At 50.3% G+C, this 20,577-nt stretch overlaps 1 protein-coding gene across 1 annotated transcript in view; it reads left to right on the forward strand.

Annotated features, from left to right (window-relative positions):
- EGFL6 (EGF like domain multiple 6) overlaps positions 1-16,773 on the forward strand; it is a 202,661-nt gene extending 185,888 nt beyond the window's left edge. The window contains exon 11 of the mRNA XM_075333817.1: positions 16,330-16,773. Within this exon, the coding sequence (XP_075189932.1) occupies positions 16,330-16,422 (93 nt within the window). The 3' untranslated portion in view covers positions 16,423-16,773. The remainder of the gene's footprint in view (positions 1-16,329) is intronic.
- Positions 16,774-20,577: the final 3,804 nt, after the last annotated feature.

Raw genomic sequence — 20,577 nt, forward strand, 5'->3', positions numbered from 1 at the left:
AGCTCGTTTTCCCCTCCACGCAAACCTCGAGAAACTTCTATTAAGAAGTTCAACATCCTTATGTCTCAAGAGCAAAGGTAGAGTTTGGATATGATACATCAACTTATACATAGACATCATCTTAATTAATTGTGCTCTGCCCATGATGTTCAACGGGAGGTCCTGCTATCTCTGGAGGTCTTGAACAAGTTGATTTATAAGAGGCGGAAAGTTTAGGTTATATAAAGAAGTCGTCCCCTTACTAATTCTAATACCTAGATATGTAATGTATGATCTTGCTATAGAAATATGCTCACACTGGCCACCCTCCTGCAAATGAGCCTTCCCATTGCCAAGGTACAGCAATTCACATTTAGTTGGGTTAATTTTAAAGCCTGAGTAGCTCCTGTATTCTCGCAATATATCTAATATAAGTGGTACCTGAGTTTTAGGATCAGAGAGAAACAGTACGTCGTCGGCAAAGAGTGTTGCCTGTATTCGCATCTTATTTATGAGGATCCCTTGAAAAGTGCGATGGTCAGTTAACAGCCTCGCCAGGGGCTCCAATGCCAGGTTGAAGAGTAGTGGTGAAAGTTTACAGCCCTGCCTAGTCCCCCTATGCAAATGAAAGGGAGTCGAGAGGAAACCTGGAATATAAACCTGTGCTCTAGGATTTGTATAAATCTCCCGTACCACATTGTAGAAAGACCCCGAGAATAGCATTGTGTCTAAAACTCTATAGAGCCAAGGCCACTCCACATTATCAAAGGCCTTCTCGGCATCTATTGTTAATAACGCTGGAGTCTTGTTGACCAGATCCTTAGAGCTCACCCTATCAAGGGCCAATAAGACTTTACGAATATTTTGCGTCGCTGATCTAATTTTAATGAAACCTGCTTGACCTGGGGATATTAAATGGGGCAGGATTACCGCTAAGCGATTAGCCAGTATTTTTTATAGTAACTTTATGTCCAAATTAATGAGTGAAATTGGTCTGTAAGAGCCTGGGGATAGCGGATCCTTACCCTGTTTCGGAATTAATTTTATATAGGCTAGGTTACTATTGCGAAAAGACGCTTCACCCTCCAGGACCTTGTTATATATTTCTAACAAGATAGGAGAGGTCTCATCTACCATCATCTTGTAGAATTCAGCTGTGAACCCGTCTGGCCCTGGCGCTTTGTTCTGCATACTTTTGAGAGTGCTAACTACCTCTTCCCCTGAAATTTTTAGCGTTCAAAAAGTACGTTGTTCCTCGGTGATCCTAGGAAGGGTCCCTTTAGTCAAAATATTGTTATCTGGAATTGTGACTTGAATGTCCCCCGTATATAATTCCTTGTAATATGCTCCCACTATTTCGATTATCTTCCCAGGATCATTGTGTACCTCACCCGTGCGATCCCTCATTTGCATAGGTCCTTGCAGTGTCCCTCTAATTTTTACCAGATTGGCCATCAGTTTACCCGCCTTATTCCCAAATCGATGAAGGGTCGCCTCCTGGGCTGTTTTAAATATTTGTTCCCTCCTTACTGCCCCCTGTTAAAAGCCCCCTGTTCCAGCAACCAAACATCCCTATGGGCTTTGTCTGGCTTCTCCTGAAAGGACGTATAAGCCTGCCTCAACTTGAAGGAAGTTTCAATAAATTTGGTCTGTATTTTCTTCCTCATTGAGGAAACATAACCTATTATTTTGCCCCCTAGGACCGCTTTTGCTGCGTCCCACAAAAGCATCGGAGTATCTCGATGCTGTCCATTGTGATCCACAAACTCGGACCACCACTCTTTCAGTCTCAGTGAGAACTCCTCGTTTTCATAAAGGAAGGTTTGATATCTCCAAAGATAGTCTGAGCCTCTGGGGAAAGCATCTGTGAAATCAATCACCACCGGTGAATGGTCCGATATTACTAAGTCTCCCACCTCCACTCCCTCCAGATTGCGTATCAGCACTCCAGAGATGAGAAAGCAGTCAATACGGGACCATGAATTGTTTGCGTGCGATTAATAAGTATACTCTCTATCCTAGGGATGCAAGCATCTCCAGGCGTCTTTTAGTGCTATAGACATCATCAGAGGGCCCATGACCCTATCTTGACTACGGTGCATTTTTAGGATTTCCACCACACCTAGGTTTTACAGGGTCTATACTTTTGCTTTTTCAGATGCAAGCTTTGGCAGGAAGGTTCTGCTGGCAGTGGTCATTTAGGTGGTTCCATGAACAAGAGCAAAATTCCTCTTTAACAATTTTTATTTTGTTGTTGCCTTCACCCAAGGGACAGCTTTAGGACATTTCAAGATTTTTACATCTCTCCAATGAAGCGAATGAGAAATTAAGATTGTTGGTACTCCCTCTAAAGTCTCTTTCTCATAGTCTTCATTGGGGGACACAGCACCCACCCTTGGTTTCCTGACTGGGTGTGCATTTAAGTTGTCTTTGTCTCTCAGGCAGCTTATGCTTTTCTTTAATTCTTTAGTTCATTTACTTCTACTACTGATATCTTATTAACTGAGAAGGCTTCGTGCTAGCAGTATAGTCCCTGACAGAAGTTCTGTCGCTTATCCATGTTATGTAATAAAGCTTATTACCTGACTTTTATTCATCCATAGGTTTTATAAATTACGCTTTTGAAAGCTGAAACCCTCATAAATATGGTTTAGGTTATGAAAATAAAGTTGCTGCAAAGCTGAAATATTGATCATTCAATGAACACAGAAAGGTCAGATTTTGGCAAGACAAAAGTTTTTCGCCCACAGAAAGTAATGTGAAATTCAAACGAATAATTAACTTCTTATACAAAGATATGTTGCATAACATTGGTGAATGAAGTTGTGGTGCTATTAGAGCCATATTTAATATGTTGTGTGACTTCCATGAGCTTGAAAGACTGCATCCATGCGGTTCAACAATGATTCATACAATTTATTGATGAAGTTGTAAGAGAGTGAACTATGACAATACAGGGCGAGCATTAGGACCCTGCAGAGTCTGCCTGTCTGTCTGAGCGATAAACAGGAAGTAGTTGTGGAGATCCAGGAAGTGCGAGGAGGGAGTTGGGTGTCCATGGCAACGGGTTTTGAAAACGTGTAGGTGAAGCAATATGGGCCTTAAAAAGTTGGTTGTAAGCCCCGAATGGTGACCAAGAGACTTGTTGGTGAACAGAGCCAGTGACAGCATCTGAGGAGAGTGAAGGGAAACAGAAATTGCGAAGACAATACCACATCACTGTGTGATAAGCGATCCAGTTGTGCGGACCTGGGTCCAACTGAAAGAGCATTTGAGGAGAAGCTGAGGAGATGTTTCCCCCCTGACAGAGCAAGTGATTGATGTCCAGTAAGGCCGTGAGTGACTGCGATAAGAGAGACGGCGTCCGGTGTCATCCCCATTGGAAGGATTCTGACAAGCCCTGGAAAAGAGTGATCCCCAGACTGCACCCTGAGGCTACAGAATTAAAGTGCTTGACAGGTGACTCTGGCATTGGCTGATAGCTGCCAAACTTTGTTTTCCTTTTGCAATAAGTACTTATTTTTGGCGCCAAAGTTTTATTTTTATTTTTCTGGACTTGCTGCAGCCCACGTGGAAACACACCGGTGTAAAGTTACATTGGAGTTTAATGGTACCATAGGTTGTGAGATACCCGGGTATCCCTGTGATAAGTGTATAGTCATCATTAATTTAGTGTATTGTATTATTATCTGTGATAAGTTATACTCAGTGCGCCATCTCAGAGGTTCCATCAGGCCACCCTCACCTAATTTACATCGTCTTTCCAGTTTGATAAGTTTAACGTGTAGGTAAATTTGTTCCGGGTCCCAAATGTGATTTACATATCCTGGGATCTCTGAGATCGATGCATTGATTTTCGGCTAGCGCTTAGTGTGTGAAATTATTAATGGTAATGTTTTTAAGGGGATTTTGAGCTTATTATATTCTACATTTCACCGTAATTTGATCCCCATTTCAGTAAAATACTGTTGTTCATTTCTGCCTCAGTCTCGGTCTGTGACTCACTGGATCTTAATAGGACCTCTGGTCATTACATTTTTGGCGTAGTCGGCAGGATCCAGTGTTTGTCATGGACGGAGGCGGCGAGGGAAGAAATGATCCCACCGCATCAGCAGCCCCGCTGCTGGGGGCGGGTCTTTTGGCAGCCGCGGCGAATGTGGGAGGGCATGTGCCGGTAGGAGCTTTACTCCAGCACATGCCGAAATACGACGGGCGTAATATGGCATTGCAGGATTGGGCAGAGAGGGTCCAGAGTATTCTGCGGATGTGTAATCTGACTCCCGCATTACGAGCAGAACTGGCATTGAACGCACTAGAAGGCGACGCTAGGCGGACGGTGATGGTACGACCTGAGGCTGAGAGAAGTACGTTAGAAAAAATTTTGGTACTGTTAGAGGGGAGTTCTGGAGGCCGGGCCCGTGTGACCCAGCTTCGATCATTTTTCTTTAACCGCCCTCAAAAGGAAAGTGAGTCTCTGATGCAGTACTCTAATACGCTACAGGAAACATTGAATGAAGTGCAGCGACTAGACCCAGGGGCCCTGGGAGCGTTCCGGGAGGTAGACCACTTGCTCCGGGACCAATTCATCACAGGGTTAGCTAACAGGCTCCTTCGGGATAAACTGTATGAGGTGGCCCGGGCTACCCCAGAAATATCTTTCTGGCATATTTACCAGGCCGCGGTGGAAAGGGAGGCAGAGTCCATTCTGGTAGTTCAAGGGGCTGTGGACAGTACACGGCTGGAGGGAGGCGGAATGCAATTGTCAGGAGCGGAAGGACTGGTAGATGTTGTACAAGCTCTGCGTGCTGAGTTGAAGGAGCTAAAGCTGGAAGTGTCTAAAATCAGAGCTGGGTCGTCCCCTACTCCCCTGGAGAGGCCACCAGCTACACCCTCTGGGATGGTGATTCCACTGACAGCCGGACGGCCCTCTTTGCATGACTCAAGCCCAGTGGCGTAACTAGAGTTGGATGGGCCCCGGTGCAAAGTTTAGACCTGGGCCTCCCCTCCACATACACAGACACTTGGGGTAAGGCATACCTCCCAACTTTTAAAGAAGGAAAAGAAGGACAAAGTTTGCGGCGCGCGTAGCGCGCCGCGGCAAATTTTTAGGCCACGCCCCCTAACCACACCCATTTCACAGTCACGCCCATATCCACTCCCCATCCACACCCATTCAGCATGGACACGCAGGCAGCCGGCGGGCCTCCAGCATGGACACGCAGGCAGCCGGCGGGCCTCCAGCATGGACACGCAGGCAGCCGGCGGGCCTCCAGCATGGACACGCAGGGAGCCACAGTGAGGCGGCCGGTCGCCCACACAGTGAGGTGGCCGGTCGCCTTCACAGACAGGCGGCAGGGGGGCGCCCGCACAGACAGGCGGCAGGGGGGCGCCCGCACAGACAGGCGGCAGGGGGGCGCCCGCACAGACAGGCGGCCGGGGGGCGCCCACACAGACAGGCAGCCGGGGGGCGCCCGCACAGACAGGCGGCCGGGGGGCGCCCGCACAGAAAGGCGGCCGGCCGACCGCACAGACAGGCGGCCGGCCGACCGCACAGAGAGGCTCCGGCCGGGGGTGAGGGGGGGGGAGGGAGGGAAATCAGCGCTGGGGAGATTTTACTGTACCAGCAGCAGCACAGGCAGCGCTCCTCTCTGTTATGCCACGTCTACTGGGATGGTAGGAGGGAAAAGCAGGGAGGCGGAGAGAGAGTGGGTGGGCGGAGCCCGGGAGCCGGCCGTCCCGATCGTGGCAACGGGACAAACAACGTAAAGCGTGAAAGTCCCGCTGTATCCGGGACGGTTGGGAGGTATGGGGTAAGGGATAATGACACTGACACTCGGGGTACAGGATAATGACGCTGACACTTGGCTCTCACCCACAGCACCCTGAAATCCCTCTATCAGCACCCAGCTTTCCTATGTTCTGATATTTATCTTGTCCTCAGCACCCAGCTTTCCCATATCAGAGCATGAGAAAGCTGGGTGCTGAGAGATGTATATCAGAACATGGGAAAGCTGGGTGCTGAGAGATGTATAGCAGAACATGGGAAAGCTGGGTGCTGAGAGATGTATAGCAGAGCATGGGAAAGCTGGGTACTGAGAGATGTACAGCAGAGCATGGGAAAGCTGGGTGCTGAGAGATGTATAGCAGAGCATGGGAAAGCTGGGTGCTGAGAGATGTATATCAGAACATGGGAAAGCTGGGTGCTGAGAGATGTATATCAGAACATGGGAAAGCTGGGTGCTGAGAGATGTATAGCAGAGCATGGGAAAGTTGGCTGCTGAGGGAAAGAGCCTTTTTCCCTCAGCACAAAACATTTCCATCCCATACTTGTATCTTTGTCCCCCCTGTATAAAGTTCTCAAAATACTATAACAGCCCCCACATAGCCTTCCAAATAATTGTATAAAGGGTCTCACATAACTCTTCATATATTAGAATGCAGATACATAGCCCTCCATATATTATAATGCACCCCCATAATCCTCCATGTATAAAGTAGCCCTTCAATTATAATGCATTTCCCATAGTTCTCCATGTATTAAAATTCACCCCATAGTTCTCCATATATTATACTGCACCACACAGTCCTCCATGTTTTATAATGCACTTCCATAGTCCATGTATAAGGTAGCCTCCATAGTCCTCCATATATTATAATGCAGCCCCCATAGTCCTATATGTATTATAATCCAGCCCCATCAATTTTCATATTGTATTATGCAGCCCCATACTCCTCCATGTATAATGTACCCCTAGTCCATGTATAAGGTGTCCTTCATGTTTTTTATGCAGTCCCATAGACCTCCATGTGTCATGCAGCCAGCCACCCCAGGGCCTCCATGTGTCATGCAGCCAGGCCCCTCCAGGGCCTCCATGTGTCATGCAGCCAGGCCCTCAGGCCTCCATGTCATGCAGCCAGGACCCTCCAGGCATCCATGTGTAATGCAGCCAGGCCCCTCCAGGCCTCCATGTGTCATGCAGCCAGGCCCCTCCAGGCCTCCATGTGTCATGCAGCCAGGCCCCTCCAGGCCTCCATGTGTCATGCAGCCAGGCCCCTCCAGGCCTCCATGTGTCATGCAGCCAGGCCCCTCCAGGCCTCCATGTGTCATGCAGCCAGCCACCCCAGGGCCTCCATGTGTCATGCAGCCAGGCCCCTCCAGGGCCTCCATGTGTCATGCAGCCAGGCCCTCAGGCCTCCATGTCATGCAGCCAGGACCCTCCAGGCATCCATGTGTAATGCAGCCAGGCCCCTCCAGGCCTCCATGCGTCATGCAGCCAGGCCCCTCCAGGCCTCCATGTGTCATGCAGCCAGGCCCCTCCAGGCCTCCATGTGTCATGCAGCCAGGCCCCTCCAGGCCTCCATGTGTCATGCAGCCAGGCCCCTCCAGGCCTCCATGTGTCATGCAGCCAGCCACCCCAGCGCCTCCATGTGTCATGCAGCCAGCCACCCCAGGCCCTCCATGTGTCATGCAGCCAGGCCCCCAGGCCTCCATGTCAAGCAGCCAGGACCCTCCAGGCCTCCATGTCATGCAGCCAGGCCCCTCCAGGCCTCCATGTGTCATGCAGCAAGGCCCCTCCAGGCCTCCATGTGTCATGGAGCCAGCAAAATAAAAAAACAAGTACCTCTCTTCTCCTTTTGACCCCTGCAACCACGGTAGTTATGACCCTGCCCCCATATGTCACACACACTGCTCCCCATACAGCCTGCACCCCCCATAGCACACACACTACACCCCCATATGTCACACACCCTGCCCCACATATCTCACCCTGCCTGTACCCCAACTTACCCCTCTCAAACACTCTGCACCCCTTCACATCCTTCTGTCACAGTCTGCAGCCCTCATATGCCACTCATCCTGCACTCCCCTCCCCCTCGTGCCCCCTCTTTTCTCATTACCAGTCATCATGTGTCCATGTCTCCTTCAGGAATCCGTATCTTCTGATGCTTTCTGCCGGCAATCCTGTGTCTCCTCCCACACACTCACATGGGCATGACATCATCGCAGGTCCTGGAAGGATGGATTTCGTCTGCTGTGCAGGAGCGCTTCTGCTCTGCCGCAGCTCAGAAACGCCTGGTGGGTCTCTCCAGGTCAGGGGGCCCCTCTGCCCCCTGCTGACACCGGGCCCCCTGACTCACAGGCCGGCCCCCTGGCGGTCGCGTAGTCGGCCACTACACAGCGCATCTCCTCTGTTACAGAGAGGAGCCGGCTGTGCAGAGCGGCTGCCGGGCCCCTAAAACCCTGCGGGCCCGGTCGCAGTGGCGACCGCTGCGACCGCGGTCGTTACGCCCCTGCTCAAGCCCCCGTCCCCGGGGAGCAGTCACATGCTGGAGGTGCGGGCGCCGGGGACATATCTCACGATACTGCCGGATGCCAGATGTCCACAGTCCCCGAGACTCCTCCGCAGACGTTAAACTCCCAGCCGCTGCCTTGAGGGGGCAATTCGCAGCGGCCCCCCCCTCACAAAGCCCCCAACGGAATGAGCAAGATTTGTTTGCATGGAGTCCAGTCTTCGAAGCTGAATTTGAAGGACGGAAGATGAATTGCTTGGTTGATACGGGATCTGAATGTACCATTATGCCTCTAGAAGTTTTCGAGAAATACTTCAGTCAACTAGTGGTTCCCGAAGATGGTCGAATGATAAGACTTACTGCCGCTAACAATGGCCAGCTGACGGTGAAAGGGATCGTGTGGATGAGACTGAAAATGTTTGGTCAAGAGCTGGGTCAGAAAGGGGTAGTGCTGGTGGACCACCCCCCTAGAAGAGGGATGGAAGTGACACTGGGAATGAACATTCTGCGAGATCTAAATCATCAGATGTATGCCCGTGAGGGACCCCGTTACTGGACTCGTGCTACAGGTCACCGACCGACACAGAGAATGTTACACCGCCTAGTGCTGAACTGTGATCTGCTGAAAAGTGCAGTCCCTGGGGGCCGGGTGGGCCTTGTCCGAGTGCCATCACGGACCACGATTTCACTGGCGCCCCGACAGGAGGAACTCTTGATGTTGCCAGTGGGGGCGGCGCAGAGGCTGAATGGACTTGAGGTATTACTTGAGCCAGCCCCAGAGAAGTCCTCTTGTGCCAAGGTGCATGTGGCCCGGTCTCTGACGATTGTGAAGAATGGACGGGTGCCAGTCAGATGCATTAACGTGTTGCAGGAGGCTATTACCATTCCTGCTGGGACCATCCTAGCTGAACTGTTCGTGCCAGAGGGGAAGATGCCTGACAAAGCGGTGTTTGAATTGCGGCCAGACCCACAGTCATCCTGGACATATGCGGTCGAAGTAGCAGGGCCTGAATCTCCTACCAAAGAATGGAATGGTCGTGTGATCATGGATCAGATGGGAGTAGATCGGGAGGAACTGACTTCCGTGCAACTAGAACAGTTGGAGAGGGTCGTGTGGGAACATGAAGAGGCCTTCTCGCGACATGCAGAAGACTTCGGGTGCTCACCGACGATTGAGCATGAGATTCCCACGGGGGACACCCCTCCCATTAGAGAACGTTATCGTCAGATTCCCCCGACACTTTATCAAGAGGTGAAGGGCATGGTCGCCAGTATGCTCGACAATCAAGTAATACGAGAGAGCCAAAGTCCTTGGGCTGCTCCCGTTGTCCTTGTCCGAAAGAAGGATGGGACCCTCCGATTTTGTGTGGATTATCGGAAGTTAAACGCGCACACTGTGCGAGACGCATACCCGTTGCCTCGGATAGAGGAGTCCCTGTCTGCATTAGGACGGGCCAAATACTTTTCAACGTTGGACTTGGCGAGTGGATATTGGCAGGTACCAATGGCTGAGAAAGATCGGGCAAAGACAGCATTTGTTATGCCAATGGGGCTCTATGAATTCAACCGGATGCCGTTCGGACTCAGTAATGCCCCGGGGACCTTTCAACGCCTTATGGAACACTGTTTAGGCGACCTGAATTTTGAATCGGTATTGATATATCTAGATGACATCGTGGTGTTCGGAACGTCATTTGAAGACCATCTTGAGAAGTTGCGCCAAGTGCTCCAACGTCTCAGTCGCCATGGCTTAAAGATAAAACCAAAGAAATGTCAACTGTTCAAGAGTCGCATAGAGTATCTAGGCCATGTGGTGACTCCCGACGGGGTGTTACCCTCAGTCAGTAAGATCTTAGCGGTACAGGGGTGGGCACCTCCTCAGACTCTACGGGAGGTGCGGGCTTTCTTGGGATTGGCAGGGTACTATCGACGATTTGTGCCCAGGTTTTCACAAGTAGTGGGTCCCCTGAATGAACTTTTAAGAGGGACGGCGCTGGGTCCTCGCAACCGCCCTATCCAATGGGGGCCTCAGCAGCAAAAGGCATTTGACGAGGTGAAAGCCGCCCTAACGAGTGCCCCTTTGTTGGCATATGCCAGGTTTGATACCCCTTTCCTGTTGTACACTGACGGTAGTCTTCACGGGTTGGGGGCGGTACTGGCCCAAATTCAGGATGGCCGGGAGTGGGTCATTGCCTATGGCAGCAGGTCTTTAAGGGACACTGAGCGCAATCCGGCTAATTATAGTTCGTTTCGCCTAGAGCTGTTAGCCCTGGTGTGGGCAATGACGGAGCGCTTTGCTGAGTATCTAACGGGAGCTGAGGTGTTGGTCATGACCGATAATAACCCTCTTGCTCACTTAGAGAATGCGAAACTGGGAGCGTTGGAGCAGCGATGGGTCGCTCGCCTTGCTAAGTTTAATTATCAGATTAAGTTTCGCTCGGGGCGAGAAAACGGTAATGCGGACGCATTGTCGAGGGTACCCCTTGGATTTAGGGGAGAAAGCATTGATGACCAGCTCGAGGACACAGAGACCCCTGACTTGGGGCAGGTACCTATCTTCCGCAGTGTGGTACATTCAAGTGGGGTGGCATCAGGGATGCCGTGTGTCCTGGGAAAAACGCCATCAGATTGGGCAAAAGATCAGAACGAGTGTCCAGACATCTCGCGAGTGCGCACCTGGGTACAAAATGGGATTTGGCCGAGTGCAGAGGACAAGGCCCAACTATCCACAGAAGGAATTAAACTATTGCGACAGTGGGATAAGTTGTGTGTGGAACAGGATCTTTTGTATCGTAAGGTGTATCTGTCATCTGAGCTGCAACACCGGTACCAACTGGTAATCCCTGTAGGGATGGGTCCGATGGTTGCCCGCGAGGCACATGAGAAAGGAGCCCACTTTGGTAGTGAAAAGAAACTCCAGTGGTTACAGCGAATCCTCTATTGCCCTGACTTGGGAGGGATGGTAGCGGAGGCATGTCGGCAATGTCGGGTCTGTGGGCTCAGTAAGAGTCCTGAGCAGCGGGCCCCTACTCAAACCATTAAAACGTCTGCCCCCTTAGAATTGCTCATGATTGATTATGTCCTGATAGGATACTCGACGTCTGGGTGCTCCTATTGCTTGGTAATGACAGACAACTTCACTAAATATGCTGTGGCAGTGCCAACAAGAGATCAGACAGCGGAGTCGGCGGCTAAGGCTGTGTGTCGTCATTTTCTCCAAGTGTTTGGGTGTCCGCAAAGGATACACTCAGACCAGGGGGCATGTTTCCAGGGGACACTAATGGAAGAGCTGCGCCGGCTGTATGGCATAGCACATTCAAGAACGACACCTTACCATCCCCAAGGAAATGGGGCCTGTGAGCGTTTCAATCGTACCTTGATACAGATGATGAGAACATTAGAGGAAGGGCAGCAGGGCCACTGGCCTAAGTACCTCCCTGAACTAATGTGGGCCTACAACAATCGATTGCACAGCACTACGGGCTATTCGCCACACATGTTGATGTTTGGGAGACCCGGGAGGGATATTGAAGATTTGAACATGCCAGATCCCTCCTCTGATTCCCCTCGGACTGCATCTGAATGGGTTCGGGAACACCAGCGGCGACTGAGAGTGGTGCATCAGGTGGTGGGTAATAGACTCAATCAGGTGTCTCATAGGGACACGAGGCCTGTGCAGACGGAACCTTTCTCCCCAGGGGATAGAGTGTTGGTGAGGGTCAAACGACCGACAGGGAAACTGGCCGATCGATGGGAGGCGACCCCATACCTGATAAAGAGAAGAGTGAACCCTGAGATTCCAGTTTATGAGGTCGAGCCCGTGGGGGCAGGGGGGCTCACTCGTAATCTTCACCGTAACATGCTACAACGGTGCTGGTTTGAGGACGTGGCTCCCGTTTCTACGGAACCAGAGGCTGTGTCCCAAGGGTCAGGTACTCCTGATGTTTTTGAGTTTGATGATGAGCCCTCCTCTGCGCCTGTTTATCTGCCCCCTGTGAATGATCTGCACCTGTGTGGAAAGAGTGTTGAGCCGGTGGAATGTCCTTTCGAGGGTGAGGGCTTGAGTCAGCCACCTGACATGAATAATGGGTCACGGGGTGTCGCACTTCAAGAGGGGGCAGCGTCACGCCTTTCCTCTGACACTTCTGAAGGGACTCCTGCCCCTTCGGGGACAGAATCCGTTGGGAAGGACCTTCGGAGAACCACTCGACCTACGGCAGGCATACCCCCTCAGCGCTACGCACAGGATGATTTTGAGTGGGGAGGTATGTCGAGGACGCCAACCTCTAGTGGGGTGGCATGTAAGAGAGTGAACTATGACAATACAGGGCGAGCATTAGGACCCTGCAGAGTCTGCCTGTCTGTCTGAGCGATAAACAGGAAGTAGTTGTGGAGATCCAGGAAGTGCAAGGAGGGAGTTGGGTGTCCATGGCAACGGGTTTTGAAAACGTGTAGGTGAAGCAATATGGGCCTTAAAAAGTTGGTTGTAAGCCCCGGTTGGTGACCAAGAGACTTGTTGGTGAACAGAGCCAGTGACAGCATCTGAGGAGAGTGAAGGGAAACAGAAATTGCGAAGACAATACCACATCACTGTGTGATAAGCGATCCAGTTGTGCGGACCTGGGTCCAACTGAAAGAGCATTTGAGGAGAAGCTGAGGAGATGTTTCCCCCCTGACAGAGCAAGTGATTGATGTCCAGTAAGGCCGTGAGTGACTGCGATAAGAGAGACGGCGTCCGGTGTCATCCCCATTGGAAGGATTCTGACAAGCCCTGGAAAAGAGTGATCCCCAGACTGCACCCTGAGGCTACAGAATTAAAGTGCTTGACAGGTGACTCTGGCATTGGCTGATAGCTGCCAAACTTTGTTTTCCTTTTGCAATAAGTACTTATTTTTGGCGCCAAAGTTTTATTTTTATTTTTCTGGACTTGCTGCAGCCCACGTGGAAACACACCGGTGTAAAGTTACATTGGAGTTTAATGGTACCATAGGTTGTGAGATACCCGGGTATCCCTGTGATAAGTGTATAGTCATCATTAATTTAGTGTATTGTATTATTATCTGTGATAAGTTATACTCAGTGCGCCATCTCAGAGGTTCCATCAGGCCACCCTCACCTAATTTACATCGTCTTTCCAGTTTGATAAGTTTAACGTGTAGGTAAATTTGTTCCGGGTCCCAAATGTGATTTACATATCCTGGGATCTCTGAGATCGATGCATTGATTTTCGGCTAGCGCTTAGTGTGTGAAATTATTAATGGTAATGTTTTTAAGGGGATTTTGAGCTTATATATTCTACATTTCACCGTAATTTAATCCCCATTTCAGTAAAATACTGTTGTTCATTTCTGCCTCAGTCTCGGTCTGTGACTCACTGGATCTTAATAGGACCTCTGGTCATTACAAAGTCATCAGGAATAGCAAAGAATGCAGTCTTACCTGGCTCCCAGAGTTCATCTAGATTCTTTAGTTTTGTCTTCCAAGCTTCCTCTTTCATCCTTCCCCAAACATGCTCAATGATGTTCATGTCTGGTGACTGGGCTGGCCAGTCCTTGAGCACCTTGATCTTCGTTGCCAGGATAAACTTTGTTGTAGGATGTAAGAGATGGAGCACCATCCTGCTGCAGAATTTGACCCCTTTTATGATTGGGAATGTAAGAGGTAGCTAATACTTATTGATATTTTAGGCTATTGATATTGCCTTCCACCTTGAAAATGTTTTGCATACCCCCATACTGAATGTAACCCCAGACCATGATCTTTCCACCACCAAACTTAACTGTTTTCTGAGCTCTGCTGCAGTGGAAGAGGGGCTGACTTCAGATTTTCTAACCAACATACGTTCCTCCTGAGCAGTTGCCTTGCAGCGTCTGTGGGACCTGGGCTTGTCAAAAACCTCTCCAGTCTCTTCAAATCTTTTTTTAATTCTTTGTACTTGACGCTGAGACACAATAAAGGTGACAGCCACCTCTGCCGTGGATCTGGTCTTCAGCCTCTTGATAATCAAGGCTTTGGTCGCAGGGTTGCTTTTTGGCATGTTGTCAGAGGTCAAGTTGAAGTTCAACTGATGGTCTGGGGTGCTGGGTTTCTTTTTATACACACCCACTAATTAACCGATCATTTAGTGAGCACAGGTGAGGATGTAAACTAGGATTAAGTGCATTATATGACAAGGCGACAAAACTTTTGTCTTGCCAAAATCTGACCTTTCTGTGTCATTAAATGATCAATATTTCAGCTTTGCAGTAACTTTATTTACATAACCTAAACCAAATTTGGGAGGGTTTCAGCTTTCAAAAGAGTAATATATGAGTCAGGTTATAACCTTTTATTTACATAACATGGATAAGCGACTGAACTTCTGTCAGGGACTGTATAGTCTAGTTTGCTGGTCAGGAGCAGAATGTTTTAGAATTTTCAGTCAGCTTCCAGGTGGCAGTAAAATAACCCATGGTTACCGTGTCCCCAAAATAAAGTACCAAAAATCCAAGACTGACATATTGATGGTACATCCTTAGAATGGGTCATCAATATTAGATTGGCACTGATCCAAAACCTGTCACCTCAACCAATCACATGCACCTCCTATGAAGCCCGGAATTTTAGAGGCAGATCAACACTGCCTTGTAAACTGTGTAATTGCCATTCTGGGGTAGTGCAGTTCAGCTTTCATTACATCTAATGGAAAATGAACTGAAGCACCCAAGAATGGCTACAATATAGTGTTCCGAAGCAGCATTGTTCAGCTATGTACATGCAGCTCTTGTGAGAGCTGCACTGCTGATTGCTGGGGGTGTTCGATGTCAGACCTCCACCGATTTTACATTGATGACTACTTAAAAAACTACAGCACCAGAGTGCCTGCACCAAAAAATGTTCAATGCACTTTTTAAAGAAGACATGTCACCAAATCAGAAGTGGCTAGTTTTTTTCTTTTTTTAATTCCGGCTGCTGCATAAAGTATTCAATTTTTTTTCCTTACTAAAAGCCACGGTAAGGTTCCAGAGATGGTGTCACGTCCCCACCGGAGTCCGCTCCTGCAACTTCTGCTCCGTTCGCCAGATGACGCCATGTTCCCACCATGGATAGTGCTGATGATGGGAGAGGAGTCGGTGCCCATGGCTCTGCGGAGCACAGGCTCCGCTCATCCACTAGGCTGGGTTTCCCTGGAACCTGCAGTACCACTGGCTGACTGTAGGTGGCGTGTGTCTTCAAGCTGAAGTTGCCAACATTCACCTGCAGCCAATGGGAAGACACCACACCCTTCTTATTCTCCTTCCTGTCACATGACCACTGCCAGAGAAAGTTCTGTACTCCTGGCTCATGTGCTGTTTGTATTTTGATTCCTGTGCGCTGACCTTTGCTTGTTGTTTGACTTCCCTCCTGCCTGTCGTTTTTGTACCTTGCTGCCAGTTCCGGATTTTGACCTCTGCTTTGTCTCCTCACTACGCCCTTGCCTGCCGATTCTGTTTTTGTTTAGCATCTTCTGGTTTTTGACCCTGCCTGACACCCACGGACTACAGCCTACCACAGGTAGTGATCTCTGGGGCTCTGTGTAATTCCAAATCCCCGTATAGGGGTTAAAGGGTTGCAGAGTTCTTGGGGTCCTGCTTTGTGAGCGGCTATTTCTCTAGACTCCCATTACAGCCAGTCTGAGTCTGTGGCTCCAATCAGGCTTTACAGATGGAAGCCTTTTTATTTAGTGCACCCAATATGTAAATTTGTATGGTCTTTCCCAAAGAGGCATTGCTTACAAGATTCACTGGGGGCATATCTTTTGGGCTGCTTGCTGATTGCCCTATGAGCAGGACCCACTTAGTAAAGAACTTAAACATTAGCCTAATAGGGACACTAAATGAAAAGTCCTATATAACTAGAACATTTTTGTAGAGTTTGATAAAGTAAATGTACTACAAGACTTTCCACTAATATAGAAGAATCTGAGCATGGACAACCTCTTAGATTCTTAATGAAAAGATAGTCATATGGTAATACAACACTCAGGTGGTTTGTAGAGAAGACATGCTAACTTCTTGTGCTGTTTTTGTCTTATTACAGATTATATTTGAATCTGAACGTGGAAAGGGGAAAAATGGTGAAATGGCACTGGACAATGTCTTCCTAGTTTCTGGACCATGCACTGAAGACTAAGCGCAAGAGAAGAATGCTTTCATTAAAAGAACTTTTGCTATCAATTTCAATGTATTTTAACTTATGTTTAATAGTTACCTATTTGTTATTCTAATAAGTCTTCCGTTCTGAAACAATCCCATATGAATATGAACCCTTTAATCCCCCATCACCACAAGCCTTAATCTTTACACAAGAAGATCTTTATTTACAGCATGAAACAAAATTAGCAGTCAAAATCTTAATAGCTGACTTTAGATCTGGAGCAGATATCAGAGGTCACAATGTGAGCTGAAAAACATTTCCATGTCTAAAAAATGGGTTATCAGCTGGACAACACCTTCTCAAAAAGAAAGTACCCCTTCAGTCAGTTGATCGTGTGAAGCCCCGAGAACGCTGTGTCGGTGCATTACCTTCAGGGACTCCACTCTGCTGGATCCTGTCACAGGTAGGAAATCTTCTATTTGTCGTGACGCCACTCTCAGAATTGCGGTCAGTGGTTACCGCCACTGCAGGTTGAGGGTCGCCTGGGGCTGATGGTGTGTGCAGTCAGTTGGGATAGCCTCCTGAGAGTGAGGCAAGCCCCAGGGCCCTGTGTAGGTGTGTAGAACCACAAGGCGCAGAATAACTCCACACAAGCAGGATGTCTTTCAGGGGTTTTACTCACAGTTGATGGCAGGGTGAGTAACCCGGGCGTAGCTGGGATGAACCAGGCTGGAACCAGGTATCCTTCAGGCTGACTTATGATGGTGACTACCGACTCGCCTTCCTTAGCCCTTGGTGGTTTGGGGTAACCCCGACTTTTAGTCCCTATGGGGGTCACCCAGGGAAGTTGCTGAAGCCTCTCTCCCCTTCGTTTGGTTGCCGTTTGCTTGTCGCCTGGACCAGATCACTCCAGCTGCTTGCCTCCTGTGAACTATGGGCCCTAACTGTGGCTACGTGGCTGCGGCTTTTGGGTGTTGTGGTGTGGGCTTTGAGGGCCCCACACCGGCAGGTTTAGCAAGGAAAGGTGGATCTATCCCCGCTCCGGGATCTGCCGCCCGTTTGGGCCTGGTACTCCCTAGCAGTCTCCTTACTTCCCACTCTGTGCTCTCTCTTTAGCTGGAGACGGGTTTCGGGTAGCACTCCTAGGTGACCGTTCTCCCCCGTCGGTAGCCACTGCGCGGGCGCTGTCAGACTGCAACAGCCCCAGGGGTAGGGGTCAGCTCCTCTCGGAGCTCCCTGGACTCTGCACTGAACCGGCTCACTGCTCCTCCTCTCCTGTTCTTGCCTACGCCACCTAGCAACCAGGCTCTCTTACCACACCCCTTGAGAGGAGATGGAGGCTTTTGGCCCCCTCCACTATTCCAGTGAAGGTGAAGGCTTTTCCCCCTCCTGGGATCCCCAGGGGTCCTCTCATAGGTACATGTGTGAGACCTGATCACTATGCGCCTGTGTAGTCACACCTCGGTCAGCCTTCTGGATTACCTGTATTGTACTGTCCCCAGCATGGGTGCAGTACTCAGTGGTGCCTGACCAGGTCAGGGGCGCCACATTCCCCCTTAGTTATCACCAGCACGTCCTCGGGCTGCAAGACAACATTTTAAAATGCATAAAACATTAAAAACATGGTAAAACATTTTAAAACCACCAGGTACCATACATCACCACCCTCCACCCACAAGTCCGTTAATCCACCCAAAACCCTCTCACGTTGGCCGCGCCTTCAGCCACTTCTGGCAGGATGTAGAGGCGGCTTTCATGGTCTGGTGGTCTTCAGGGCATACCTGGCCTGGTGAAGCCGCGCCTTCAGCCACTTCTGGCAGGATCCAGAGGCGGCCTCCACAGTTGGTGCTGACCAGGTACCCTCTTTGTGGTGGAGAGCCAGGCCCCATAAACAGGCATGCTCTCTGGTTGCAGGTAAGCCAAGGCCCTATATACGGACGTGCTCCCTGTTTGCAGACGAGCCAAGCCCCTAAACAGGCTGACTCTGGTGGTGGTGGTGCCCTCTGGTGTAACTATTTACACTGCGAGAGTTTGTGGCTATAGCCAGTTCATAGCCTTAAGGTTCATTTCTCACATTAGTTTATGTGGGCACATTGCTTAAACTTGAAAACGTTGCAAAACTTCAAACTTGTCAAACTGGGAACTTCTATGCTTCTTTCTGTACTTTATGTGGATTCCTCCTCACCAGGGCTTGGGCCTGTAGGGCTGTGGCACCTGTTGGTTTCTCGATCTCTTTCTTCTTCCGTGTCTGTTTCTTTTTCTTTAGGACATGGTGTTACATCTAGCGCATACCAGCCTCTTTCGCCTTGATGCATGGTAAACTGCACTGTGTCTCCCATCCTTAGGTTTCTTCCAGGATGTCCTCTGGGCAGATGAGCTCTAACGTCTCTTCTATTGACAAAAATGCCTTCTTTCATACCAGGTGCTACGATGAAGCCGTATCCTGATTTTAGGCTAAAATCTTCTACTACTCCTCGACAAAGGGGTCCTCTGACCTGGGCTTTGGCTCTTCTCAGGAACCGTTTCTCCTCTAGGTCTCTGGCCGTTATTTCATCTCTTTGCTCTGGGGACTGCGGTGCAGGGAAAGACTGGGTTCTATTACGGCGCCGTGTCTTGCGGGCTGGATTCTGCGAGGTACAGCTTACAAGCTCCCAGGTGAGGCTTTTGGGTAGATCTTCTTCAGCAGACGGTGTCAGGTCTTCCTCATCCCAGCGGGAATATGGCAACATCTCCGGCTCTGGGTATGTGTCACGCTCCCGGTGTCCCAGCAGCCCTCCTTACCCACTGAGCCGGTTCCTGCATCGCACCACCGCTCCATACCCACTGATCCAGTCATACCTGCATTGCACCACCGCTCTGTACCCACTGATCCAGTCGCACCTGCATCGCACCACCGCTCCGTACCCACTGATCCGGCCTCACCGTCATTGCACTGCTCCTTACCCACTGATCCACTCCACGTGTCCACCGGTCATGGCTGCCGCTCCCGCTCGAGCTCTCCTGTGTCCTGCTCCTGGTCTCATGAGTCTGACTCTGAGTATTAGCCTCAGGCCTCTGTATAGGACCAGGCCGCGCCCACTCTCCTGGTTTTATGGACCCAGCACACCTGCAGCAGGATGTGACATACGGCTGTGCTGGATATATAAGACTGGCCCTTCCATAGGGGCGTTGCCTGATCAACGTGTCTGGAAGCTTTGTCTTTTGAGCTAGGTGCTCAGGCCCCTGGTGCCGTGTCCTGTAGACTTCTTGTCTTTGCTCCCTGGTACCTGTGCCTGTTTCCTTACCGTCCTGAAGAACTCTGACTCTGCTGACCTGGTTATACCTGTCCCTGCCACGCCAGTGCTCCGGCTGCCGTGTACCCTGCCCCCCGGTGGGATACTCGGTCCAGTGGATCCACCTCCTGGGCCCATCCGTCCTCCCGGTCCTGACAGTTTGATCAGGCCATGGATCCCGCTGGAGCACAAACATCTGAGCTGGCCGAACTACGCCAGGAACTGGTGCAACAGCGTGACACCTTACACCGGATGCTGAAATTCCTGGCGTCCATGGACCACCGGTTATATACACTGCAGACCGCTGCCTCGTCTGAGTCCACGCAGCAACCAGTCTCCGGCTCCGAACCAGTTTCCGCCACGGCCTCGCAACTTCGCCTCGCTGCTCCGCCTCGCTATGCAGGGGATCCCAAGTCCTGCCGCGGCTTCTTGAACCAGTGCTCCCTGCATTTCAAGTTGCTTCCTCATTTGTTTGTCTCAGACCAGGCTAAAGTGGCATTCCTGATGTCACACTTGGAAGGCGAAGCTCTAGCCTGGATTAATCCCCTGTGGGAGAATGAGGATCCAATGACCACTAACATCCGGGAATTCTTGCACGCTTTCCGAAGTACATTCGATGAACCCGGACGTACCACCACAGTGACCTCTTCGCTCCTCCGGCTACGCCAAGGGACCCTGACCGTCGGCCAATACGCCATCCAGTTCCGCACGCTCGCCTCTGAGCTGGGCTGGAACAATGAGGCCTTGACGGCGGCCTTTTGGGAAGGACTCTCTGGCCGCGTCAAAGACGAGCTTGCTGGCCATGACGTTCCACGCACCTTGGACGCTTTAATATCCTTAGCCACCCGGATTGACCTCCGTTTCCAGGAGCGAACCAAAGAGGTATTCCGGGAGAAGCGACCACCCCGTCACGCCTTGT

The sequence above is a fragment of the Anomaloglossus baeobatrachus genome, chromosome 2 (assembly GCF_048569485.1).
Source record: "Anomaloglossus baeobatrachus isolate aAnoBae1 chromosome 2, aAnoBae1.hap1, whole genome shotgun sequence".
Lineage (NCBI taxonomy): Eukaryota > Metazoa > Chordata > Amphibia > Anura > Aromobatidae > Anomaloglossus > Anomaloglossus baeobatrachus.